The 27,932-nt window shown below is 43.2% G+C and overlaps 2 protein-coding genes across 2 annotated transcripts in view; both read left to right on the forward strand.

Moving 5' to 3' along the window:
* Positions 1–749: 749 nt before the first annotated feature.
* fkbp6 (FKBP prolyl isomerase 6) lies at positions 750–11,279 on the forward strand (the record flags this gene model as incomplete). The annotated part of the gene is made up of 7 exons (XM_083790488.1): positions 750–864; positions 1,507–1,596; positions 3,701–3,903; positions 5,507–5,626; positions 6,547–6,738; positions 9,562–9,671; positions 11,186–11,279. Exons 1-7 carry the CDS (start codon positions 774–776, stop codon positions 11,277–11,279), a joined length of 900 nt encoding a protein of 299 aa, XP_083646614.1. The 5' UTR covers positions 750–773.
* A 5,792-nt stretch (positions 11,280–17,071) lies between these two features.
* arhgap18 (Rho GTPase activating protein 18) overlaps positions 17,072–27,932 on the forward strand; it is a 78,164-nt gene continuing 67,303 nt past the window's right edge. Inside the window, exon 1 of the mRNA XM_083789822.1 lies at positions 17,072–17,497. Coding sequence (XP_083645948.1) covers positions 17,346–17,497 — 152 coding nt within the window. The 5' untranslated portion in view covers positions 17,072–17,345. The remainder of the gene's footprint in view (positions 17,498–27,932) is intronic.

A 27,932-nucleotide genomic window follows, 5' to 3' on the forward strand; every position in this document is an offset into this window, starting at 1 on the left:
AGGCTACCTTCACATTCAGTAGATCTTGTGATTTATTTGTGGCCAGATGTAATTTCCTGGGGTTTATTAGGGCTATAGTAAATAATAAAAAAAAAAATCTCCATAATATTTTGTAAAAAAATACATATTTAGCCCCATGCTCGAATGCCCCCGCCCCCTGTCAAAAACAGCTAAAATCCCTAAAACGAAAGAAAGCAGCAAATGGAACAAAAAATAACACTCACCTTTTAGTTTCTCTAATAACAACCTAAAACATGAACCTTGGTTGAAAAAAACTAAAGTTGTCCTTTAAAGTTAGATCTTGTACAATAGTGTTGTTGTTTCCTTTTGCTGAAGATAACTATACATCATTTAGACGATATTCAAGCGAGGCGTTGTGAGCTTGTAGATCTTCTATTTTCACAATATTTATCGGAAGTCTGATTATTTGGCGGGGGTTGGCGAAAGGGCCTTTATGTGTGGAGTTTGCATGTTGTCCCCGTGTCCCCTATGGTAGGTACACTCACAAAAAACGTGCAGTAATCCTGGTCTCTAAACCACCTCCCCCTGGCCAGCCTGATGGAGAGGAAAGAAACTGGTCGGAATAACGTGTTCCTCCCACGTGCTTCGTCCGGCCGGGGAAATTCCCCCCTGTCAGGTGAAAAAGAAGCAGCTTGGACTCCTCATGCATAGAGGGAAGCATGAGGTCAGTCCGCTGAGATAAAAGCACTGACTTGAACTAAAGGATTTCTTGCTTGCCGCGTCAGACTCCGTTCGACCGGCTGGCTCAGCAGATGGAGGACGTGATCGGAGACGGAGGGATACTGAAGGAGGTGATCCAGCCTGGACGAGGACCGCCTGCCCCCGCTAACGCCTCAGTGTTGGGTATGTACAATACTACAAGTCCCACAATGCACTGCGAGTGCATTGTCACGTGTCGAGGGCCCGCACAAGCGCAAGCATGCGTCTTCTCTTCACTGTTGATCAGCAGTGAAAGTATATCACTTGTGGTCAACTTTCAGCTATACCCCTCTCCCCAAAAATGGGAGTGTGTGTTGAAACACAGTCCGGCCCTCGACTTGTACCAATTTCTTTATTTTGGCCCTCTGTGTATTTGAGTTTGACATCCCTAGTATTGTCTATATATACATACTGTACATTCATGTACAGTATCCACCTGCTGTCACCATTGAGCAATTTCTTTTGTCGGGGGTTTTATGTGACCATACCATTAACCCATTTTGACCTGAGATCAGATTCATGAATGCATGTATATAGACAATATGTTTGGCCAATAAAAAAGAAAACGATATACCAAATGTCCCACTTTGAACGAAAAAGCCTGTTGACTGCCCATAGGCAAAGTCTGTGGCAAAGCGATTCTAACGATTGTGCAACAACACTTGCGATTGCTGTAGCTTAAAATATTGCAATCCGGTGATTAAATGCAAAAGTTGTGATGGTGCCTTGACTTCTTTACGATAGCTCATTCTGAACCCTAGCTATCTGTGCTTACTGTCTCCACAGCCAAGTTCTCAGGTTTCCAGGAATATTCAGATCAACCTTTTGTCAGCAACGTCAATCATCAGCACCCTCGAATGATGAAGTTGGGGAAAGGTCGGTTACGTATGACGCCTTTTGTAATTTCCAAATACTTGTTTGCACACTTTAGGCATTTAGCAGACGCCTCAGGGCGACTTCTAAGCAGTAAGGAAGGCATGAGCGCTGATCAATAAACATAACCTGAATAGTCATCTAAATAGAGTGCAGAGAGAATAAAGTAGTGTCTGGCACAAACTAGGAGGATCCCAGCACCAAGCATCTTCTTTATACACAACATGCTATCTTAAATCACATTCCTAAGTCCATGCTAGAAGGCTTTCTTACCTTTTATCTGTATCATTATTGGGTATATCCCCTTGTGCTAATCTGCTTATTTCCATCGAAATAAGTAGTGGGATACTATTTACTAGGGCTGCAACGATTAATCGATTAATCGGTTAAATAATCGGTAGATGAATCGATTATGAAAATAATCGTTAGTTGCAGCCCTACCATTTACATTATGAAGAGAGGATATATACAAAAAAGAAATGTTTTTGAGCGATGGAAATAAGCGAATTAGCACAACACCCCATAGCCCCATTCAATTCAATGCAATTCATTGAGGGCTTATGGTAGGGGAAATAGTCAATAATGCGCTTTTGCACAAAATAACACCTGGACCTCTTTGGTGGGGACGTAACAACTACAAATAAAGGTAAGAATGGGATTCTCCTTTAACATTTGTGGTAGAGGGGGGGGAAAGAAATCAAAGAAAGAAAGCCCAAGTGAGGCTGTGTTGGAGCTACTGGACACAACCCGGCCTCTGCACAATTAGGAGAGATAACAGGCAAATTGATAAAATAACAATTCTTCTACATTCTCTGATTGTGTAGACTTCTTGTACATTAAGTAATGCAGATGTCTAACAATAATTTAACTCTTGCGAGCGTAAATTGAAACCAAATGGACACATTTGGTTTCATTTCACGCTCTCAAGAGTTGGAGATCTATAAGGGTCCATTTGGTTACCAACTCTCCATCGATTAGCGTGGGGACCACCTGGAACCCCCCCAAGGACCACTGGTTGAAAAGCACTGATCTGGACTGGTTCCAACGTGAAGGGGCCGGGGACCCCTGGGGGTCCTTGAGGGGGTTCCAGGTGGTCCTTAGCTAAATGACTAATAATAATAGGATGACATGGGACATATAAAACCTGGCGGGGCCTTGAAAATCAGAACCTAGCTCATCTTTTAGATTGTGTGCCTACAACAACCCCTGCTGCTCTCCAGTGTTGTTTTTTGGCAGCAAGTTTTAGTCGTAGTCTCTTGAATAGTTTTCATTTAGTTTTAGTCACATTTTAGTCACCCGGAATGTCTAGTTTTAGTCGACTAAAATATAATACGATTTTAGTCAATAAATGAATTAATTTAGTCAAACAAAATGTATTTTGGTGAGCCTTGATGCCGTCTGTCCTAATGACTGTTTTTTTGCATTTGCTGAAAATAAACCGATCTACAAGCTTGTAGATCGGCTATTTTCAGCATGCAACTAATTGCAAAATTACTTACACCGGATATCTTGTCCACTAGTCCCTTCGTAACATTTTGGTTCTAGTTTTTATTTGTCGATGAAATTGTCAGTATATTTAGTCTCGAGTTTTAGTCATCATAGCTTCCATTTTCGTCAGTGAAAAAAGGTATAGTCAACGAACATTTTTCGTCTTAGTTTTTACTCGACCGAAAAACCTATGTAACGTCTGTATCTTGTGATAATGTATACGTATGTCTGTTGTTATGTATGTTATGTACTGTTGTACTGCTTTTATTATCTGCTGTAAAACGAAGTGCCCAGTTGTTTGGGACATATGATTAACCCATTCTGAACGGGAATCCATTTTGGTGTTAGCATTATGTTATGCTTTAGCTATTGAAAAATAGCAGATCTACAAGCTCATAGCGCACCACCGAGTGGCGCGCTACGAGCTTGTAGGTCTGCTATTTTTGAAAAATCAAAGAACGACTGACATTTTTAAAATCTGATCTCAGGTCAGAATGGGTTAATCAGACCAGTGTGTGTCCAGTGGAAACCTCGTATGAATCTGATCTCAGGTCAGAATGGGATCAACTTGACCTTGTTCAAACCCCTGCTGCTCCCCCCCACACACACACACACACAGACGTGACTCTGCGAGGCCTGGACCTGGGCCTGATGACCATGAGGAAGGGCGAGTTCTCCCGCTTCCTCCTGGCGCCCGAGTACGCGTACGGGCCCATGGGCTGCCCGCCCATCATCCCCCCCGCCGCCCGCGTCCTCTTCGAGGTGGAGCTGCACGACTTCCTGGACATGACCGCCGTGGACCACTTCATGGAGCTGACCCTGGTATTATTATAACCCATTTTGGGGGGGGGGGGGGGGGGGGGGGGAGGGAAGGGAAACCCCTTTTTGGGTGTTTTTTAACCCTCTAAGACCTGCATTAATTTCTACTTGCAAAAAATTGATTTCAACCTTACTACTACTTTGTACTACTAGGACAAAAAAATATGTTAAAAAAAATATATAATAATAATAATAATAATACATTTTATTTATATGGCGCCTTTCAGGTCACTCAAGGTCGCCTAACAAAACAGAAAAATACAAAACAATAAAGCAAGTTTAAAAATACAGCAAGTTTAAAAAAATATATATATAATAATTGATGAAACATTTATAATAATTATATAATAATTATATAAATTAATAATTTACATTTGGGGGATATCTTTAACAATAATTAATAAAACATGTTCTAGACATTCTAATGATCACAAAAAAACATATATTACAATTATTTTACTTTTATTAGGCTTAAAGGTCAAAAGTCATAGGTTAAAAAATGTTCCAGTCCATGAGTCCAGAAACTTTTTATTTGTGTGAATTTCAGCCTCTGTGGGGGGTATTTATATGCAAATATCATGACCAATAGCATTGAAATGGCATTGCAATGAACATCACTGATGACGTTTAGGTGAAAAAAGAACAGAAAAAAATAATAATAATTAAGTAATTAAAATATAACTTGTTGCTATAAAGCAACGCTGGGTCTTAGAGGGTTAAAGCGTTGTGTTATACTTTAGCTATTGGAAAAATAGCAGATCTAGTGCCGCGCTACGAGCGTGTATAGGTCTGCTATTTTTGAGAAATCGTTAAAATGTGTGGCGCACATCTTTGAATGTATATTCTTTTTCAGGGCCAACGTTTTAACTCAAATCTTTGCTTCTTGGGGGGTGGGGGGGGGGGGGGGTCCTTGACATGAAATATTGAGCACCACTGATATAGAAACAGTGTATTTCAGATAACTTTCTGAGGATTTAGTCTGAATGGGATCTAAAATGGGATAAGGGCCTTATTATAGGGAGGCTTGGTGGCGGCGGCCGGCCCCCGGGGCTGCCTTTCACTGTCGAAAAGGATCTTTGAAATGGACCCATTCAGAGACGAGGACGCAACTGTGTCCCCCTTTAGCTTTTAAGCCACTTTAACTGTTATTTTTATGCTTTGACTTAAGCCATTTTCGAAATCTTCTTGAAACGGTTGAAAATAATAATGCGCGTGTACTTTCTACTTTTTTTGGTACTTTTAAGCACATTTTGATACCAAAACCTTTATACTTTTGCTCAAGTAATTTTGGATCACTACATGCGTTGTTAATACTACATTATTCTACGTTCTACATTGCAGTATTGATACTTTTACTTAACCCATTCTAGACGGGAACCCCTTTTGGTGTTTTAACTAAGCATTATGTTACCGAGTGGCGTGCTACGAGCTTGTAGGTCTGCTAAAAATATATATATCGTAAAAATGCGGCACAAATCTTTGAATATGTTCTTTCCGAGCGAACGTTTTTTTCAGGCCTAAATGGGGCTATAAGTACAACATTTGAGTGCTTTCCCCCCCACCACTGCTCTTCACTGATCACTGCACCTGTCTTGTCTCTCGTCAGGAGGAGCGGAGAGACGTTCCTCTGTCCGCGGTCCTCGCTGTCGTGGACACGGTGCGCAACCGCGGCAACCGCAGTTACGCGCGCAACCATTACTTTGAGGCCAAAGATGATTACAAACAGGTGCGTCTATCTTTGTGCGAACGCAGTGACCACTAACTATATAGAAGCTGGCCTAAACTGGTCGGTCGGTCTGTTCTCTCTGTCTGTCTGTCTGTCACGCTGTAACCAGAGGGTGCAGCTGTATCCCACACAAAACACACACACACACACACACACAAAACTTAACTTAAAAAAAAAAAAAACTTTAAAGAAAACTTAAAGAAAACTTTAAATAATAAAAAATAATAATAACAGACGCACGCACACATACACACACACACACACACACACTAAAAGAGAACTTAAAAAACCCTTAAAGTACGTCATTTATTCTAATTGTTGTTATTGCAATTTACTAGCTGCGTAACTCAGAGAGTGTTACAAATGGAACCAAATGGACCCTTACCATTTGTACACTCTCAGAGTTAAGGATAGGGGGAGGGGGACATTGCAATTAAAACCACTAGTGCGAGTGCACTCCCAATGTGTCATACATATTCTGAATGAAACTGGACACTTCATTCAGTAATAAGGTTTTCTGATCAAAATGAGAACATTATAACAGTGTGTAAAAAAATAATAATCAAAGACTAGACTAGGACTAGACTAGGGTCTCCATTGTCGTCACCGCTAAACCCCTTATCCCTAAACTTCTTTGCCTTTTTTTTTCTTTTGTACTATTTTTCGAAACATTTTTGAGTACCGGTAGTTAAAATGGCCAAGTCTACAAGCTCACAACGTGTCAATATAGATCGGCTAGTTGAACTATTCAAAAATGTTTTTTGAAAATAGTAAAAGGAGGTTTAGGGATAAGGGGGTTTTAACGGTGACGAAAATGGAGCCCCGGGTCTTTGCCCCAACGGGCACATTTTGCCCGCGCACGTACAGTAACGGACATGTTCTTATCTCTCCTGCTATACTGACACTGCACTGGACAAAAGGCGCTGAAGATCCTGCTGCACAGGGACGCGGCGAGCGAGGCGCGGGACGTCCGCAAGGCGCTGCTTCCCGTCTACACCAACCTGGCGCTGACGGAGCTCCAGCTGACCAGTCCCAAGAAGGCCCTGAAGTATGGCACCAGGGCCCTGGAGATCGACCCCGGCAGCGCCAAGGCCCTCTACCGCTGTGCACAGGTCAGTGTTGTTTTTACCCCGGCAGCGCCAAGGCCCTCTACCGCTGTGCACAGGTCAGTGTTGTTTTTACCCCGGCAGCGCCAAGGCCCTCTACCGCTGTGCACAGGTCAGTGTTGTTTTTACCCCGGCAGCGCCAAGGCCCTCTACCGCTGTGCACAGGTCAGTGTTGTTTTTGGCAAACAATTTTTGATTTTAGTTTTAGTTATGGTCTTTTGAATAGTTCTCCTTTTAGTTTTAGTCACATTTTAGTCACCAGGAATGTCTTAGTGTTAGTCGACTAAATATCATAACATTTTAGTTGACTAAATCTACAGCTGATTTAGTCGACTTAAATGTATTTTGGCGGGCCTTTATGCTGTTGTAATGACTGATTTTACACTTGCTGAAAATAGCAGATCTACAAGCACACAGCGCGTCGCAGCGCGGCGCTTTGTGTGCTTGTAGATCTGCTATTTTCAGCATACAACCAGGTGTAAAATGACGTATACTGGATCTCTTGTCCACTAGTCCCTTCCTAACATTTCAGTCTAGTTTTTATTTGTTGACAAAATTGTCACTATATTTAGTCTTAGTTTTAGTCATCGTAGCTTAGTTTTCATTTAGTTTCCATTTAGTTTTCACCAGTGAAAAAGGTAGTCGACGAACATTTTTCGTCATAGTTTTAGACGACGAAAACAACACTGGCACAGGTCAGACGCTTTTTGATTGATTGGTTGATTACTTTATTGAAAAAATACATTTCAAAAGGATGGAGTCACAAGAAAGCCGTCAGGCTTTGTTTCCGTCGTGGTACTCTTGAGGGGGAAGGGGAGCAACGGTACAATACAGACAAAAACAAAAATACCTTTTTTTATTTTGCCAGGAGACAAAAAAACAAACATAAAACCAAGACACAAAAACAGGACAGATTCGTAAAAACTGACCAATAAAACTGGATTTCTTTTCTTTTTTTCCCTTTTTTTCATTTGTGCTATTTATTTATTCTACACTATAAAAGTCAGTATACTTAAAAATAAAAATCCACGGTCCAGTGTTGAATTCGTTGGCTAATACTATGACGAGAAAAGAAATTCGTCGACTACCCTTTTTTCACGGACAAAAAAAAACGACTAAATAAAAACTAAGCCATGGTGACTAAAACTGAGACTAAATATACTGAGAATTTCGTCAACAAATGAAAACTAGACTAAAATGTTAGGAAGGGACTAGTGGACAAGGGATCCAGTATAAGTCATTGTCTCCACCAGGCCGAAGGCATGTGGGGAGAGTATGTTTTGCACTCCGTCCGTCCGTCCGTGTGTCCGTGTGTCCGTGAACAGCTAATCTCGGCCACCGTTAACCCGGTCGATGCCATATTTTGCACACACACTCCCTGGATGCCAACCATGAACCTCTGCCCCAAACTTTCCAGAACGGCCTGTTATAGCGCCACCAGGAGGCCGCTTTGTGCAAAACAAGTTTTTGCACAGTACACCTACAGATTTTGTCCAAACATCACGCAAATTGGTACACAGTCTCTCTAGAGCCATTCAACGAAACGGGTCTTTCAGATTTATCAGACTCCATCCTGATTGGTTAAGATTGGCTTCCAAAGTTCACAGGAGTGCTCAGTTTCAAACAAAATGCTGCAAATCATGAACACATCGCGTGATTTCCGTGAAATTGTGCACCCACATTCCCACTAGGCCGAGGACGAAATGCCACATGAACAATTTCAACTCAGCCTCAAGGTGGCGCTATAACTGGCCGAAAAGTGTTTTTACCTCTAACTGCACGGATCTGTGGATAACCTGGTGGAGACCTGTGCCCGGAAGGGCACTTTTTCTAGTTTTACACTTGGTTTGAATGCTGAAAAAAATAGATGCGTTGTGAGCTTGTAGATCGGCTATTTTCAGCAAGTGTAAAAACAGTCATTACGACGGCATCAACGCCCACCAAGATAACATCTTAGTCGACTAAATCAACTGTAGATTTAGTCGACCAAAATCTTACGATATTTAGTTCACTAAAACTAGACTAACACTAAAACATTCCAGGTGACTAAAATGTGACTAAAACTATTGAAGAGACTGACTAAAACTAAAATCAAACAATGGTGAGGTCATGCCGTTCCACAGTCAGGGGTTTGGGCAACTTTGACGATGGAGAGGGACACTATATTTCCACGCTCACTCCAGAGGGCCACTATAGTTCCACGCTCACTCCAGAGGGCCACTATAGTTCTACGCTCACTCCAGAGGGCCACTATAGTTCCACACTCACTCCAGAGGGCCACTATAGTTCCACACTCACTCCAGAAGGCCACTATAGTTCCACACTCACTCCAGAAGGCCACTATAGTTCCACACTCACTCCAGAGGGCCACTATAGTTCCACACTCACTCCAGAGGGCCACTATAGTTCCACACTCACTCCAGGAGGCCACTATAGTTCCACGCTCACTCCAGATGGCCATTATAGTTCCACACTCACTCCAGAGGGCCACTATAGTTCCACACTCACTCCAGAGGGCCACTATATTTCCACACTCACTCCAGAAGGCCACTATAGTTCCACGCTCACTCCAGATGGCCACTATAGTTCCACACTCACTCCAGAGGGCCACTATAGTTCCACGCTAACTCCAGAGGGCCACTATAGTTTCACATTGCATAAAACTGTCGTAGCAAAAATAGCCGATCTACAAGCTCAAAACCTGGCCCCCATATCTTTTCAAATGGGGGGTCCGCGGGCTAATTGGTCTCAATGTGGGGGTCCTTGACATGAACAAGTTAGGGAAACCACAGCGCTTCATTGTGACTGACACGGTTTCTCCTGCTGCAGGCCTGCATGGAGCTCCAGGACTACGAGGGTGCTTACGAGCATCTCATCAAGGCACAGAAGGTGAAGCCGTTTGACGTCGACATCAACGAGCTCCTGAGGAAAGTGGCCACGTACGTAAGATCGAGATAACCGTCTGGCTATTTGACCCATTCTGACCTGAGATCAGATTCATACGAGGTTTCCACTGGACACACACTGGTCTGATGAACCCATTCTGACCTGAGATCAGATTCTAAAAAATGTCAGTCGTTCTTCGATTTTTCAAAAATAGCAGACCTACAAGCTCGTAGCGCGCCACTCAGTGGCGTGCTATGAGCTTGTAGATCTGCTATTTTTCAATAGCTAAAGCATAACATGATGCTAACACCAAAAGGGGTTCCCGCCCAGAATGGGCGATTCTAAAAAGAAATGCCTTCTACATCCTGGCATTCATTCATATTCAAAGATTTGCGCCACATTTTCACGTTTTTTCAAAAATAGCAGACCTGCAAGAGCTTGTAATTCTGTTATTTTTCGACAGCTAAAGCATAGCATAATGCTTCAAAACACCAAAAGGGGTTCCCGCCCCAAAATGGGTTTAAATCAAATGTGAAATAATTTCATTCACAGGCGAGCTTGTCTATTTTTTAAACGGGGGTTATGCGTGCAGTAAACGACATTGCTTTTGGTTAAACTTAGTGTTAAATAGATCTATTTTCAGATTCTGAGTAGGCCTATTCAATGTTATAATAACTATTGTTCGTTATGTAACGGGGGCCTCTCTAGCTCTTTCTTTTGAAGTTTCATGTCGGGATACCAGTTATATCCAAATAGCTGATGAAATGGGTACACTCTCTCCTGAATGGATGACATTGGCAGCCCACCCTGGACATTTATTTTCAGTTTTATATAATGATATAATAAATTAATAATTTACATTTGGGGGATATCTTTCACAATAATCTAGACATTCTAATGATCACAAAAAACACATTATTTTACTTACTTTTATTAGGGTTAAAGGTCAAAGGTCATACGTTAAAAAAAAGTCCAGAGATTTTTAATTTGTGTGAATTTCAGCCTCTGTTGGGGGTATTTATATGCAAATATATTATATTATGTATAATGGCATTGCAATGGCATTGCAATGAACATCAATGATGAACGTTTAGGTAAAAAAAGAACAGAAAAAATAAAAAATAAATAAGTAATTCATTAAAATAAAAATGTTACCGAAAAGCACCGCTGGGTCTTACAGGGTTAAAGAGCTGGGGAGTCATGGATACCTCTGTTATTTCCTTAACCCATTCTGGATGGGAACCCCTTTTGGTGTTTTAACTAAGCATTATGTTGTACGAAAAATAGCAGATCTACAAGCTCATGGCGCGCTACGAGCTTGTAGGTCTGCTGTTTTTTTTAAAGTCGTGAAAATGTGGCGCAAATCTTTGAATATATATTCTTTCAGAATAGCAGACCTACAAGCTCGTAGCGGCGCCACACTGTTTTTGAAAAATCGAAGAACGACTGACATAGAAACATAGCTTTTTCAGAAAGCTGTCAGGATGTAGAAGAATCTGATCTCAGGTCAGAATGGGTTTAACTTCTGCAGGTGCTTCAATGCCTCACTGCACTGTTTCTCCTTCAGGCACTACCAAGAAGGCATGGAGCAGCTGAAGTCCGTCTGCATGAAGATGTTCAAGAGCTGCCGCGTAGATCCTGGCCCCGAGAAGAAGATGTAACGGTGAGTTATACCAGCGGGGTCTTCACGTTATGGACCCTCAACCGGTCCATTTGGTTCCATTGGTATATACTCTCAGACCATACTTGTAATCTTTAAGGTCCCTGCAGACAGAGCACGTTTTTAGCTGAGTTTCTCCATCGGTTTTCCGAAAAAAAATGCGTTCAGTGTGCAACCACCTTTAAACTAGGGCTGACCTTCGATTACATTTTTGATGATCGACGCTTCGATATAAATTTGTTTCGATCGTCGACGCTTCGAAACCCAACGGGGGGTGGGGGGGGGTGCGATGCGAGGCGCGCACCTTAAACAATAGCGGAGAGAAAGGCATGCTTGGATTGGTCTCATTTATTTAAAACGATAAGCATTGAAGCAACAACTGTTGCCTTCATGAAAGCAGTGACGCACAAATAATTAGGCTTAATAGTACATCCGACCGTAACAAGTCAACTGCCTGACGCAGGCATTACCTCTCCAAAAAAAGAAAATATAGCCTATAATCAAAGCTTCTCTTCCGATTGAAACTCAGATGTGAAAACACCAAAAAAAGCACCAGTCCTGGAGCTCCAGGCGCGCTAATTTGCGCCGCGGTCTACGCCGCTCTCAGACCCTTCCGACGAGGCTCTTTCTTGGGGTAGAAAAGTGTGGATGACCGCGGCTCAAATTAGCGCGCCTGGAGCCCAGGAGGTCAAGGGCTTTTTCCCCTGTCCCATGCGTGAATTTTTTTGCCCCATTTGGGCCATCCCGTATGTGATACGCCAATTTCTTGTCACATAGTTGACACTGTACACCACTTGTTCTTTGTTCTCCTTGCATATTCTAAAATGCAACCACACTTTAGATTTATTTTGTGGCGGCATGAGTGCAGGGCAGGCTGCTGTGTGTGTGTGTGTGTGTGTGTGTTGACTTCCTTGTTGTTACCACGAGTAGTGAGGGGAGAGGGGAGGAGGCGTTGCGGTGCTGCGAGGCGCGATCATGGCTCGCGGACCAAATGGGGCCGTCTCGCGGACCAAAAGCGTCCGCTTTTTTTTTTAATGACTATTCGATTCAAAATTAAAAAATCGATTCCTGTGCGTATCGATTGAACATCGATTAATCGATTTTTTTGGGTCAGCCCTACTTTAAACCCATTAACCCATTCTGACCTGAGATCAGATTAAAAAAATGTCTTCTACATCCTGACAGTTTTCTGAAAAAGCTATGTTTCTAAAATAGCAGACCTACAAGCTCGTATAGTGCGCCACGCTATGAGCTTGTAGATCTGCTATTTTTCAATAGCTAAAGCATAACATAATGCTAACACCAAAAAGGGGTTCCCGGCCCAAAATGGGTTAAGACCGTAGGCCCGAATTCTACAAAATGTCTAAATCCTACCAGTTTTCTGAAACTCTTATGTTCCTGTATTGGTGCTCCCTCAAAACATTTTCATGTCAGAAAACCCCAAAGTTAGGTATTTGGCCGCAGAGAACTTTGTATAGGCACACTCCCTAGAGGCCAAGAGAAAACCTTTTGCCCTGCGGTATACACCATCTCTATAGAGCGGCGCAGTCCCTCCCCCTTTCAGAACAACGAACGGCCCAGGAAATGAAAACGCAATGCATTTCCCCATATGCAGTTTTTATTTAATTTATTTAAAGACCTTTTAAGCGTCGTACGAAGCCAACTCTTGTCGTGACAAATCATGACAACACACACACACACACACGGGCCAAACAAAGAATTAGAAAGTAGAAACAAACGGCAGGTTACAACACTTTTTTTGTTGTTTTTCTTCTTTGTCCAAAATATTGTGTGTGTTGCCTATGGGGAAATGCATTGCGTTTTCATCTCCTGGGCCGTTCGTTGTTCTGAAAGGGGGAGGGACTGCGCCGCTCTATAGTCATGTGATCAACACGGATCTGTCCGCTTTCACCATATTCCATCCCGATTGGCTAAGATTGCCTTCCAAAGTTTCTAGGATTGGTCCGTTTTGAACCGAATGCACAAGATCAAGCGACACACATTGATATGATCCAGCCTCTCTCAGTCCTCGACTAGACCGCGGCCTGTTATGGAGTGCAGTGGTCATTATTCCAAAATAACAGACCACCGATCAGAATCAAGCATTCAACCAAGCTGTGTAATAATAAAAAGAAAAATCACACCCGTGTGAAGTGAGTGGTGCAACCCCGTGTGGGGGTTTCCGGCGTGTCTCCCCCTGTGTCCGAAACAGTTGAGAATTGACAAAGTTACCGTGTGGCGGTCCCTCTACTGTACTGTACTGTCACTGTACTGTACTGGCACACCCCAAGCATTGTATACAGTTAATACGTGCGTCTGTGTTTGTGTTTGCGTTTGTGCCGTGTGCGTTAGGTTGCACACAGGTGGTGAAAAGCAACCATGCTGTTTTCGTGCTCATACCCAGACACCCACCCAGCCAGCCACCCACCCAACCACCCACACACATAGCAAAAGGGCTATTGTGCACTGCACACCACTTCTGCTTTGATATCCATGAGAGAGAGAGAGAGGTGCATATTTACAGACGGTATATTGTGTTAAATATTGATATTATGTGTTGCAGATGATGGAGAGTAGTCCGATCGACGGCACACGCCAGGAATGCATCGATATCTTGCAATAATGCTGTCTTTATGTTCGCTCATTGTTGTAGTTGTTCATTTGAGCCCGTTGCTCCAACACTGGGTTTGCTTCCATTTAACGCTATGCAAATGTTTACCAAGGGGGGGGCGCTTATACTGTACATGCACTTGTTCTTTTTACATTTACTTGAATTGTTTTCTTTATTGCGCTCCTTTATTCCCCCCCCCCCCCGCCCCTCACAAACCCACCTACCCAGCGAAATCTATTTTGAGATTGTTTTGTTTGAAGAAAAAAAAAGAATTGCCATCTGTTCCAAATGGCGAGGCATGTACTGTATATTGTTTTGAGTGGCGATTTCATCACACTCTTGTGCCAATGTGTGTTTTGCTTCCCCCCCCCCTTTCCATGCTGTATTTTCGTGTTAATATTAAACAGTTTTCATGGAGCCTGATGGCTGTTTTGTTAATCGAATGCCGTTTGTCAATGCTGATACATTTTTACTTTGCTAGAAAATAATATAGTATGTTCATTAGATGTTCATAATAATTCATAACACACACATTATTCACATAATGACATTTATTGTGGTGTATTGTAAATAATTACAGAAAACAAATCGGTGTGGAGGTTGTACCTTTCTCAACGCATAGTAGTATTGTCAAAATTCCCGGTAAAATTCCTCTGTGTTAATTCATCCATTTGTAACTCTTGAGTGTACACTCATTTGGTTCCATTCGTACACTCAGTTAACCCATTTTGGGCGGGAAGTTGGGAACCCCTTTTGGTGTTTTAAACATTGTTATAATTTAGCAATTGAAAAATCGTTAAAATGTGCCTCAAATCTTTCAGAAAATTGTCATGATTTAGAAGATTTTTTTATTTTATTTCGACGTCAGGCCTACTGAGGGATCCACTGTGTTGTAATTGGGGAGAAGCTTTTAAAAAGAAGTGTAGAGCAGAGGGAATCCCAAATGCTTGTGTCTGTGATATCTGATGATTATGGTGACTCTGTCATTTAAGAAGAATATTATGGACACCGTCACACCGGTGTTGTATCGTTGGTGTGATGGTGGTGGTTGTCTACTCTAAAGGGTGGCCACTACAGCGCCGAAACAGCGGTAAAATAGGAGTGTGAATCGGCCCTAAGGCCCCGGCCTTACCTGGGCGGGCCCTCATCAAACCCTGTACACTAAAGACACTGCCCCCCCCCCCCCCCCGCTGTCACCCGTAGATCTCCACATATGGAGCTGACCAGTTCTGACTTTCCATAATGTTGATCTGACCTCATCAAACCCTGTACACTCAAGACATGCTCCATATGTGGCCAGTACAAAATTCATTCCATACTGTTCATTCCATACTCCTAGGAGGCCAAGGAGTGTTTTATAATGCTTGGAGTGGATTCAGAATCATGAAAACCCCCTAGTTTGACATGTCACATGCTACTTAAAACATAATGATTTTGCCTGATATAAAGTAGGATGTTAATGGTATGGTCACATATAGCTGGCGATTACTGGCATTAAGCTACTGATTGAATTGGAAGAATTATCATAACAAAATGTAAATTATGTAGGGATACAGAAATATATTTTTTCATGGTCACCCTTTAGACAAATTCTGTCTAAAGGGTGACTGTTGGTACTTTGTGGCGTTGTTTGATTTATTTGATATATTCATGAATCATGATACAATTCATAAGAGAGCAGTACAGAATTATCAGGATTGCACAAAAAGTCTTCTTTCCATTGTGATCCAAATAAATAAATAAAATAAATAGTTACATCATATAAGAAGAACATGTGTACTGACATTACAATACTAATGACATTTACAACCGGCCATCATAGATCAATAAACAAAAGACAATACATAGATATAAATAGATAAATGCAGCACTATACTAACTTCAGCCACAATGATGGGCATGGCAAAGCAGAGAAGAACGCACCAGTAATAATCACTTAATGAGATTATTTAGGTAGGAGAGGAGACGTGTGACAGAATGGCGTGGTGATGGTGGGGGGTGACAGGTGGCAGAGTGGTTGACAGACTGTGTGTGTGTGTGTGTGTGGGGGGGTTACTTAGGCATGGAGAAGTGCTTGGTGGGCCTAATCCACTGACTAGACGTGTGTGTGCGTACCTGCGTGTGTGTATATGCGTGTGCCTGCGAGCGTACGTGTGAGTGTTTTCACACTGTCGTCGTCCCCGTGCCAAATGGTCGGTCATCGGTGTGTCAAAGCCCTCAAAGACCAGTCTACACTACAGCACGTGCCTCCATCACCATGGCCTCCAAACTCACTCACTACCTCCAGCTCAGGTAGGAACCATAGAGAGAGAGAGAAGGGGGGACGGCGGACATGTTTTCTTGTATAGTCCCTTGTGTGTATGGAACTATGGACACTTTTTTTGTGGGTGATTATTTTATATGGTGAACTGCTGCACATGCTCAATATAGTATCTCACTGTAATTAGTAGGCCTATGTCTGTTGTATTTGTGAAGAGTAATGCAACTTAGGTAGACTACATATATATATTGCGACTGAATTGAGTTAAAAATGAAATGGTTCCAACCTCCAGGGAATAATAATAATAATAATAATAATGAATTTTATTATATTGCACTTTTCATTCACAAGGAATCCCAGAGTGCTAAGGATATCATTGTTTGGCTGTAAAATGATGTATTCTGAGTTTCTGACCACTTACTGTTACTGGAGGATTCAGTCCGAGCAGTGCCCGTTACATGCACCGGGGGGCGCTAAAAGCCCAGAACATGTGAAACTCACGTATCACAACTCACAGTCTCTCAGCTGTTCAGTTGTTGATCCTCCAACATGTTTTATGACAACTTAACTTTGACAGTAAAGGGACTCATCTTGATGAAGAGTGACTTGAGGACAGCCAAATGTCTAGGCCTACTATAGTCCCATCTGAACATATTTATTATTTTGTGTCAGGAACGACCCCCCAGAAAATGTCCGTGGTGTTATTAACATTATTGTATTAATACCGGTACACGCACACACACACACACACACGCGCACGCACGCCCCGCCCTCCTCGTCTCATTTTCATCCAATCCCCGGGCTATTATTTTATTCTGTCCGCGGCTCCGCCTTCTGCCTCGCCCCGCCCCCTCGTCTTCCTAAGTTCCTCCTGGGACAGTTCACAGTAGAGAGAGGGAAGAGAAGGAGAGAGAGAGAGAGACAGAGAGATGCGTTGGAAGAGTTGAGTTTCAGCAACAACAACAACGCCATTATTCAACAAGACATTTCCATGATGGACGAACAGATGCATGGATAAATAGACACGACTGTCAGATGAGAGAGAAAGCAGCAACATGGTCGGGCCGTCTGGAGAGCAGCTGTTATATAGTTAAATAACGCCAACAAACAGCAGCAGCGCGCCGACAACACGCACGACATCATTCATCAAATATCAAATATTTATATATATATATACATACATAGAGAACACTAGTATGAGTCGCCAGCAGCAGGACTCCAACAAGGGAGTGGTCCTGACGGGTTACCATAGCAACGCGGAAGTTTTAATACCGAAGAAGGAAAAAAACGGACTAGCCGCGGGAGACGGAGGAGGACCTGCCCAAGACCCAGAATCTACCCTTCTGAGGTGAGAGAGAGACACACAGAGAGAGAGAGAGAGAGAGAGACTGTTCGTTTAACTCTGAGAGAGCGTTGCAAATTAGTTAATCAAATGGAACTTGGATCAGCTGGAACCCAATGGACCTCTTGGGGTGGTTCATTTGTTTTTCCATTTCCACCCTTCTCCTTTTTGGATCACTCACTGACAAAATGACAAGTCTCAGACTTATAGGGTTATAGGGGGTCCAGGCCACCCTCTCACTCACTGTTTAACCCATTCCAGGGCTAGGCGGGGACCCCTTTTGGTGTTTTAACTAAGCATTATGTATTTATGTTATACTTTAGCTATTGAAAAATAGCAGATCTACAAGCTCATAGCGCGCCACTCGAGCTTGTAGTCTTTGAATATATATTCTTTCAGAGCGAACGTTTTTTTTTAAATCCTATCATTTTGTATTTGTGTTATTATTGTTGCCATGGCTTGATGGCTCTAGCCTGCTATAGTACAGTGCATGTTTCATTCTGTAGCCTTGGATCAAGACTATAATAAAACATGGATGCATTGTATCACGTCTAACTTTCGTATAGCTGATAGATGTGCATACATCTATGATAGACTTTCTTGACTCTCAAGGCTAATGTTTCTGTTGACTGACAACAACCACAACACCACCCTCACATGTCTTTGAACTTCCTATTCAATAGAGAGAGAGAGAGAGAGAGAGAGCAAAGGTCAAACATAGACCGTGATAGATGGTGTGGTTGGTTATTATTTTTCCAGGCCTGTATATTATTATTGAACTATGCACCGCTTGTGCCTTCCATGACACTAAGTAACATTCCAAAGTGCTGCTCAATGCATATTCTGGAGAATTGACATGCATTAATTTCATCCACCTGCACCTCTGGCTCTCAAACATACTGTATAGTCTACCTTCTAGAAACATTTCTTATATCCTTGTGTTAAAAAAGTGCCTGTTTTGAATGGCTATTGTTTGCTGTGTGTGTGTGTGTGTGTGTGTGTGTGTGTGTGTGTGTGTGTGTGTGTGTGTGTGTGCCAGCAGTGTTTGTTTCAAAGGGGGCCCTCCTTGTGCTATATAGTAGGCTAGGTATAGCCTGGGCGGCCTTAGGAATCTGGAGGCCCGTTTCAAGACCAAATATGAGGCCCTCATATATACCTAGGTTCAAGGTTCAAGGTCTTTATTAATGTCCCAGAAGGGCAATTCGGTTTACAGCAAGAGTAGTGGTTTAAAACATACAAACAATAGAAACGATACAGGACAACAACAGACATTAGACACCATAGCATGAACAGGTGTCTATGCCTATGCCTATGCCTGTCTATGCCTATGACATAATTATTCTGTTGATACAGCCATATTGACACATAGTTTTGACTGTTCAATATTGCGCGCAGCCATTGCCCTCGACAATTCCGCAGCAACAACACCTCTCCTCATCCTGTCGTCGCTTCACAATAAAGTGTCTCCCCTTTACCTCCCAATGCTGCACATTTTACCCATCCACCATCCACCAGAACCGAATACCGAATATGCATTATTTTTGCCACTATTTGGCCAAATAGTTTTGGTGGACTTTATGCCTTTTTTATAGGACTCATTTAGCATGGTTAACAACAGAATGTGGGTCTACGGCCAGCTAGCTCTTCCGTTTGACAATTACTTAAAGACTCTGCGGCGACAAATTTGCTTCCGAGGATTCATAGATATTCTGTTGTTGGTGGTAGTCAGTCACAGTGTCTGTCTGTCTGTCTGTCTGTCTGTCTGTCTGTCTGTCTGTCTGTCTGTCTGTCTGTCTGTCTGTCTGTCTGTCTGTCTGTCTGTCTGTCTATATGTGCGTGTGTGTGTGTGTGTGTGTGTTCTATGCTTATTTAGAACAACAAACGTCTGTCAACAACCAACCATGGTGTGGGTTAACAGAAGTAAACAACATAGTTACTACTACATACGTACAGCTGGTGTACTGACAGAAACACCTGCTTGCTTGCGTGTGTGCGCGTGCCTGTGTACGTGTGTGTATGTGTGTGTGTGTGTTCCAGATGGCTCGTCCAGCTAGCTAGAGAAAAACAGCATCACGTTACAACCAACCTTTGTCTCGCTTCCCACAGTCCTCTGTGCGTGTGCGACTGTGCGTGTGTGTGTGTGTGTGTGTGACTGTGTGTGTGCGCGCCCGTGCATGCGTGTGCACGCACGCCCAGTCTAGGTTGACTTGTGGGCTTAGTGTTATGGTCATTGTTTCCCCCAGCCAGGAAATGAGAGACAGAGACACCGTTGGTTAGTTAGACACGCACGCACACACACACACACACACACACACACACACACACACACACACACACACGCCATCGCTCCTCATGCAACCTAAGGAGCCTTAAGGTTAACTTCTGCTTAAATGATGTATCTATCGACCCCACCGTGCCTAGACGATCACACAAACCCATGTCACACACACACACACACACACACACACACACACACACACACACACACACACACACACACACACACACACACACACACACACACACACACACACACACACACACACACACACACACACACACACTGACTGTTACGGTCAGCTTTGTATTTAAACAACCTGTCAAAATACGAAACGTATAAGCCAAGAATTATGGCCCTAACGTTTCCTCTGAAATATAGAATAAATGTCACATGACTTATAGAGGCTATATATATCATCCAGCTGCCACGTACGGTTCCATTTTAAATAAACTGTCCACTCCCTGTCCTCTCATGGAGTTTTTTTTGACATGCATGTTCTACCCGTGTTTGCGTTGGGTTTCCCTTCCCCCGGGACGGATATACTCCGGTTTCTTTACCACGCCAAAAAGACATGTTTGTTAGTGGAGGTACCATTACCATACATACATACATACGGTAGTACCCTGAGAGTCGCACGGATAAGACGACAAAGGAAACATCCTCACTAACCAAATGTAGTTAAAAATGAAGACGCGTTTCGGCCTGTCGCCAGCAGTCATGTTCACTAAATCTTAAACATTTTTGTTTTCTAATTTAGGGATTTTTTTTTCCAAATCTTTTTTTTTCAGGATTTATAACAGAAGCCCCAGGGTCAAGTAGTATGAATGTAATCAAGTTGATTATATTTGTTTTATTTTATTCATGAAATTCCCTTTTTAGAAAGAAAAATAAATGGTTTCATCTCGGGCGGCGGGCGGCGGTGGCTCAGGGGTAGAGTGCCTGGATGGTAACCGTAAGGTTGCCAGTTCGAACCCGGGCTCCCCCAGAGTTAGTGTCGAAGTGTCCTTGAGCAAGACACTGAACCCCTAATTGCTCCCGATGTGCTAGTTGGTGCCTTGCATGGTTTCCGCTGCCATCGGTGTATGAATGTGTGTGTGAATGGGTGAATGTAATGCACAATCTCTGTAAAGCGCCTTGGATGAAGGCGCTATATAAATGCACCATTTACCATTTATCTCGTGAAAATGTGTGAACTTTTTTTGTGGACACTTTTTGAAAATCTTAAGAAATAAGAAAAATAATAACCAGGAAACGCACTTACTCGCGACCCATACGAATTGTCATTGAACTTGGGGAAACAGTGGTCTAAATATGTGGTCAAGAATCTGCTGTTTGACCTCCCTCCAGTGCTTGGGAGTCGAGCGTGCACAGCCTTTTGAAGTCGAGTGTGCTTATGTACACACTCCTGCCAGTGCCCCTTGACCTTGACCAAGGTCCTGGCATTTATTACAGCTGGAGTTGGTCCCTGAGCACTGCGGCTCATGTGGCATATCTACAATAAGGAGATCCATTTGAAAAACATGACTGAGAACTATATTAGTGGTCAGCGGATTGGCCCGTTGCACGCTGCAACGACCCTCATTATACAACAGGTTGTTTCGAGGAAGCCATCTGATTGGTTGAAACAGCCTTCTAGCCGTGGTTCAAACGAGCACCACTCCACACCTAATCAAAACAAAGAATTCAGCTGCTCTGTTCTACCAGAGCGCAGCAAACTCGGTGGCTATAGGCTAGCTAGTTTCTTGGGACATTTGTGGTCGTAGTGACTACTGTCATTAAAATAGTAGTTTTAAGGCTAACTGTTGTATAATTGCAATATTACACTCGAGGGGGTGGTTTTAACGTCATTAACGCACGCCCGCGATGCTGCAGGAACGGGCCCGCAGGGCGGATTCCGAAAGCAACGCAGGCGCATAGTTAAACCACCCCCTCTCGTGTAATATTGCAATAAATCACAAATTGGAGTGCAAATGCATGCCTTTCAGCCTTAGTGTCATGGGGTGCTAGGTGTGGGTGGTCTGGTTGAACCATCACTGCTCGCTATAGAGCGTCGCAGTCCCGCCCCCTACCAGGGCCCAGGAAATGATTATCCGTTCATTTTCCTCATAGACATTTGAGTATTTATTTAAAGACGTTTACGCCGCGGACAAAGCCAACTCTTGTTGTGACAAATCATGACAACAAAGACACATTTTTGGGCCGAACAAATAATTAGAAAGAAGAAAAGAACGGCAGGTTACAACACTTTCTTTGTTGTTTTTCTTCTTTACCCAAATCTTCTTCTAGATTCTCTATTTGTGTGTAGATGTCTTGTATATTAATTAATGCAGATGTTTGACAATATTTGAACTCTTTGAGAGCGTAAAATGAAAAAAAATTGACCCGTAAGCGTTCATTTGGTTTCATTTTACACTTAAAGATCTACAAGGGTTCCATTTGGTTACCAACTCTCCATCATTTAACATGGGGACCACCTGGAGTTGAACCACTGGTTGAAAACCGCTGGTCTTTCTGTCAAAGTATAGTTGATGGTCGTGGCCTCAAGTCAACACAACGTCTGCGCGCTGCAGCGCAGCTGGGTTTGAGCAGATCAAAAATCTTAGTCCTGTAATCATATACCGGTAATAATAATAATTAACAATCATCGATCATCATTATTATGTTGCATTTTGATTGTTGGGTCTATAGTTGTGTGCGTGACCTTGGTCGTTGTCTGTGTTAGTTCGTTAGTGTTGTTGTTGCATTAGTTTTTCGACCTGACGATTGTATCGGGGCGCGCAATGGGCTTCTCTAAAGGCGTCCGTAATCAGTAAGAGATAAAGATATACTGGTGGTGACGAGACCCACAGACCATAAAGTACCTTATTGATATGCACCGACTGTACTATACTGTTCGTCAAAAAAGGACCGAAATAAACTAAACTAAACTAATAAGAAAAACAAAAACAGACAGACAGACTGTATAGTATACAAACAGGTATATAGGCTCAATTCTAAATGAGGATGTCTTTGACCAGCTAGCTATAGTTCTCCGTACGATCCCACGGTGCTAATTGAAATCTGAGAGTACAGTACGGACGTGACCAAATGGACCGGTATACTTTCTGGTCGGTCCATTGGGTGACATATTTCTCCGTACACTCTCAGAGGTACAGACGCGGGGTAATGTGAACAGTGAGGATTTCAGACGCGCACCCATTTAACCCATTCTGGGCGGGAACCCCTTTTGGTGTTTTTAAAGCATAATGTTATACTTTAGCTATTGAAAAATAGCAGATCTACAAGCACTCGGTGCCGCGCTATGAACTCGTAGGTCTGCTTTTTTTTTGAAAAATCGTGAAAATGTGCCTCAAATTATATATTATTACAGAGTGAACATTTTAACTCAAATCTTTGCTTCTGGGGAGAGGTCCCTGGAACAACATATTTTCAGATGGGGGCGGCGGAGGCCAATTACATTTTTTGGGGTAAGTAAGTAAGTAGCCTTGCCGAGCCATGAGGCCCATAGGGGCAGGAGCCTATCTCCTGTTTCTGTAGCGTGAGGCAGCTTCATGTACAAGTACACCCCCTGGACATGACGCTAGTATGTCGCAGGGACTTACCCCCAATCCAACCCTTGATGCTGAGTGTCAAGCAGGGAGGCACTGGGTCCCATTTTTACAGTCTTTGGTATGACCCAGCCGGGGATCGAACCCCGACATCCCAGTCTCAGGGCGGACACTCTAACCACAAGGCCACTGAGCTGATACAAGAAACATGAGGTTTTTCAGAAAAAAAATCAGAATTTCTTTTGAAGAAGTTTTTCGAATTTCGACGTCAGGCCTACCTGTAAATGGGTTAGGGCCCCGATGGGACGTGTATAGCTCGTTCTAGCTCGCTCTGGGTGTGTTGGATGTGTCGGGCGGAGAGAGGCAGATCGTTCATCCATTCAAACAGCATGTCACAGTTGAGGTCAGTAACTGTAACTCTGTGTGTGTGTGTGTGTGTGTGTGTGTGTGTGTGTGTGGGGGAGAACAGAGGCAAGCTGTCTCTTACAGATGGCAGCTGGCACCTGTTGATGTGAATGGAATACAGCACACACACACACACACACACACACACACACACACACACACACACACACACACACACACACTGTTCCTCTCCTTGGTGAACTCTACACACAGTTTCCTCTACTCAGACAACAAAACAACACACACACACACACACACACACACAGTTACAATCGTCGCTCACGCAGCACACACACACACACAGTTCCTCAGACAACAGAACGCAGTTCCTCTCCCCACTTTGTTCCATGCGCTGAAACCCGCTGAGTCGACTTCCTCGGCCGGCTGTGGCTCACTTCACGCTGCTGCCATATATCATTATTAAAAACCCTTTCTGTGTGGAGTTTGCATGTTCTTCCCGTGTCCCCTAGGGTAGATACCCTCACAAAAACATGCCGTAATCCTGGTCTCTAAAACTACCTCCCCCTGGCCAGCCGGGGCGCCTGATGGAGGGGAAAGGAACTGGTCGGAATAACGTGTCCCTTCCACGCGCTACGTCCGGCCGGGGAAATTCCCCTCTGTCAGGTGTAAAGAAGCAGCTTGGACTCCTCATGCATAGAAGGAGGCATGAGGTCAGTCCGCTGCCCCCCCAGGTTGGCAGAGGAAGTGTAGCGCCCAGGATTACATTAGATAATTGGCACTGGGTGAAAAGAAAACTGGGTTACAAAATCGTGGGATAAAAAAAAAAAAAAAAAAACATTCTGACCTGAGATCAGATTCTATAATTCTACAAGCTTGTACAGTACATCAAGCTGCCTCACGCTACAGAAACAGGAGTTAGGCTCCTGCCCTATGGGCCTCATGGCTCGGCAAGGCTACTTACTTACTTACCCCAAAAAATGTAATTGGCTTCCGCCGCCCCCATCTGAAAATATGTTGTTCTCTCCCCAGTAGCAAAGATTTGAGTTAAAATGTTCACTCTGTAATAATATATATTCAAAGATTTGAGGCACATTTTCACGATTTTTCAAAAAATAGCAGACCTACGAGTTCATAGCGCGGCACCGAGTGCTTGTAGATTGTAGATCTGCTATTTTTATAAGACCTACATGCTTGTAGATCTGCTATTTTTCAATAGCTAAAGCATAACATGATGCACCAAAAGGGGTTCCCGTGCAAAATGCGTTACCCATTTAGACACAAGGTCGATTCTAAAAGAAATGTCTTTCAGATCATGACATTTATAGGCCTGACGTCAAAAAAAAATAAAGAAAAAAGTCTTCTAAATCCCGACAGTTTTCTGAAATACCTCATGTATCTGTTATCAGTGGTGGTCAATATTTCATGTCAAGGACCCAAAAAATTATAATTGGTTGCCAACCCCCCCCCCCCCCCCCATCTGAAAATATGTATGTACCTCCCAGAAGCAAAGATTTGAGTAAAAAACGTTAGAAAGAATATATATTCAAAGATTTGCTCCACATTTTATTTTTCAAAAATAGCAGACCTACAACTACAAGCTCATAGCGCGCCACTCGGTGGCATGCTATGAGCTTGTAGATCTGCTATTTTCCAATAGGTAAAGTGTAAAACACCGAAAGGGGTTCCCACCCAAAATGGGTTAAACTACCGTATGTTTCTATTTCATTGGTGTGCACCGGTCAAGGTCAAGGATCCCCAGAATGATATGTAATTGGCTGCCAACCCCTATCTAAAAAATATGTTGTTCCAGGGAGGGACTTCCTAGAAGCAAAGGAAATGTTTTATTTAAAAATGTTCGCTGAGATAACACATATTCAAAGATTTGCAGTGACTTTCATGATTGTTTCCCAAAAAAATAGCAGATCTGCAAGCTCATATAGCGCGGCACTCACTCTGAACTTGCAGATCTGCTATTTTTCAACAGCTACGGTTTTACATTTAAAATGATGGTTAAAGTGGTTAAAAGCTAAGGTGACACAGATGCGTTACCACCGGTCCCTCCTAATGGCCTAACATGATAAATCAGGCGCTGCAGCTGTCCGTTTGTTTGTAAGGAATCGTAAGAAGCTGTCGCGTCACGACGTTAAATGCCCCTTGGTGACTCAAAGCCATGTATGACTGGAACGATACTAGGAGACACACACACACACACACACACGCACACGCACGCGCGCACACACCCAGGTCACGGCCTCAAATAGCCCCTTGCCTTTTCTTCCATTGAAACTTGACTCAGCCATCTGCTGATTAGCGCTAGACCGCATGTATGCTGTTGGCAGCTATATGCTCGCATCAGTGTCGTACATGGGCCCGGCACTTGTCTCGTTGGCCTGACACAAAATGACATAACTTCCGGATGGATGCGGCTTCCATTTGAGGTAATATAGATACTATATAGGGCACTGGGTCTGACGTCTATGTACATCCCACCTGGATCGTGTTTTTGCCTGCAGGCTTCACGTGCCCCCCCCCCCCCCCGTGACTTCATGTGGCAGTCAAGTCTATGGACTTTTGTAATGTTTTTTTGTGGCTTTCGCCTTTATTTTATATTTTCTTATGGAGGGACAGACAGTAGGCTGACAGGACATGGGGAGAGACATGGGGGGGGGGGGGGAGACATGCAATAAAGGCCGTCGGGATCGGGAGTCGAACCCGCGGCACACTGCCAGACTGGATTACCAGCCAAGTCTATGGACTTTTAATGTTTGCTTTATTCATGCTCGCCCCCCTTGGCAACTGGCAGCAAAAGACTGAAACAAGGCGCCCGGCCCTCACTTCACACAAGTGTATCCCCCCCCCCCATTCTGAATTCACATACACTTTTTTTTTTATATTGCGCGTCAAATAAGAACTGTTCCAAAAATAAATCAAATGATCCCAGCGGTTTGACTCGCATGGATATGAAACGGCAACTGACGGTGAGAAATCGCTAATGTAACCGCCGCCGAATTAGTTGCATTTTCGCCAGAAACAGACATGTGTCATATATATGTAAAGTTGTAAACGATGCAGAGCCACCTCCCCGACAATATCGCCGGGACAGTTTGCTTATTTTCGGACTACTCATGTCATGTCACGCAGCTGCGTCTAGATTCTCCCAGCAGATCCTGCCTATGAGCTGCCTATGCCATAGAAAGCATAGGTGGACCCCAGGCTAGGACTTTGGTACTCTATACCAGACAGTTATTTTGGCATAATATTGTTACGATTGTTTCCAGTTTCCACACGTTGTGATCTTGTAGAATAAATCTTGCTATTTTTGGTGAATGTTCCCCCACATAATTGACATGCTGGGTCAAACCTGGCATCCATATTTTGAGCATTTAGGGCAAAAATGTAAATAATAATCATCACACGACGCGTCACACCGCTACACGTTATAGACTGACACCACATAAGACAGGAACGCCCCAAAACGTCACATCCGGTTCTAGCCCGGGGGTAAGAATTTTCTATGCCTGCCAATGCAACTTTTTCAAATTCAGGGTGGTGACTCCGCCCTGAATACGCGCTGTGGTGTCAGTCTATGAGCTACTAGATAAGCTACTGTATTTTCACTTTGTCAGTCTATGCCTATGGCCTGTATGTTATGTACTGTAATATGTATCCATTTCGATAACTGTATATTTCAGTAAATAGACTTCGTATATTCGAGTGATCTTGTAGGTCTGCTATTTTAGAAGAATCTTGAAAATGTGACTCAAATCTTTGAATATATATATTCTTTCACAGCGGACATTTTAAACCAAATCTTTGCTTGAACAACATATTTTCGGATGGGGAGGTCGACAGCCAAATACATATAATTCTGGATGTCCTTGTCTATGAAAAAGGTTGAGCACCACTGAAATAGAAACATGGGCTTTTCAGAAAACTGTAAGGATTTAGAAGACATCTTGTAGAATCGTCCTCCTTAAATGCTGAAATGCAATTATGTCCAATTATGACATACAGTCATGATTTCATAGATGGACTGTACAGGTTTGAAAATATGCGCTTATACTGTGCATGTCTGAATGCTTTCGTTGGTGTTTCACCACATCTGAACTGTCTTGGCACATGGCTGAGCTGATGTGATAAGAAAGGCGTGTGGACAAAGGTGCAAAGAGTACGCACGCACGCACGCACACACGCACACACACACACGGGTCATGTGGCTTACCCTTGTTAATAAAACAAACACTTA

This window comes from Protomyctophum parallelum, assembly GCF_964188405.1.
Source record: "Protomyctophum parallelum genome assembly, chromosome: 19".
In the NCBI taxonomy this organism is placed as follows: Eukaryota; Metazoa; Chordata; class Actinopteri; order Myctophiformes; family Myctophidae; genus Protomyctophum; species Protomyctophum parallelum.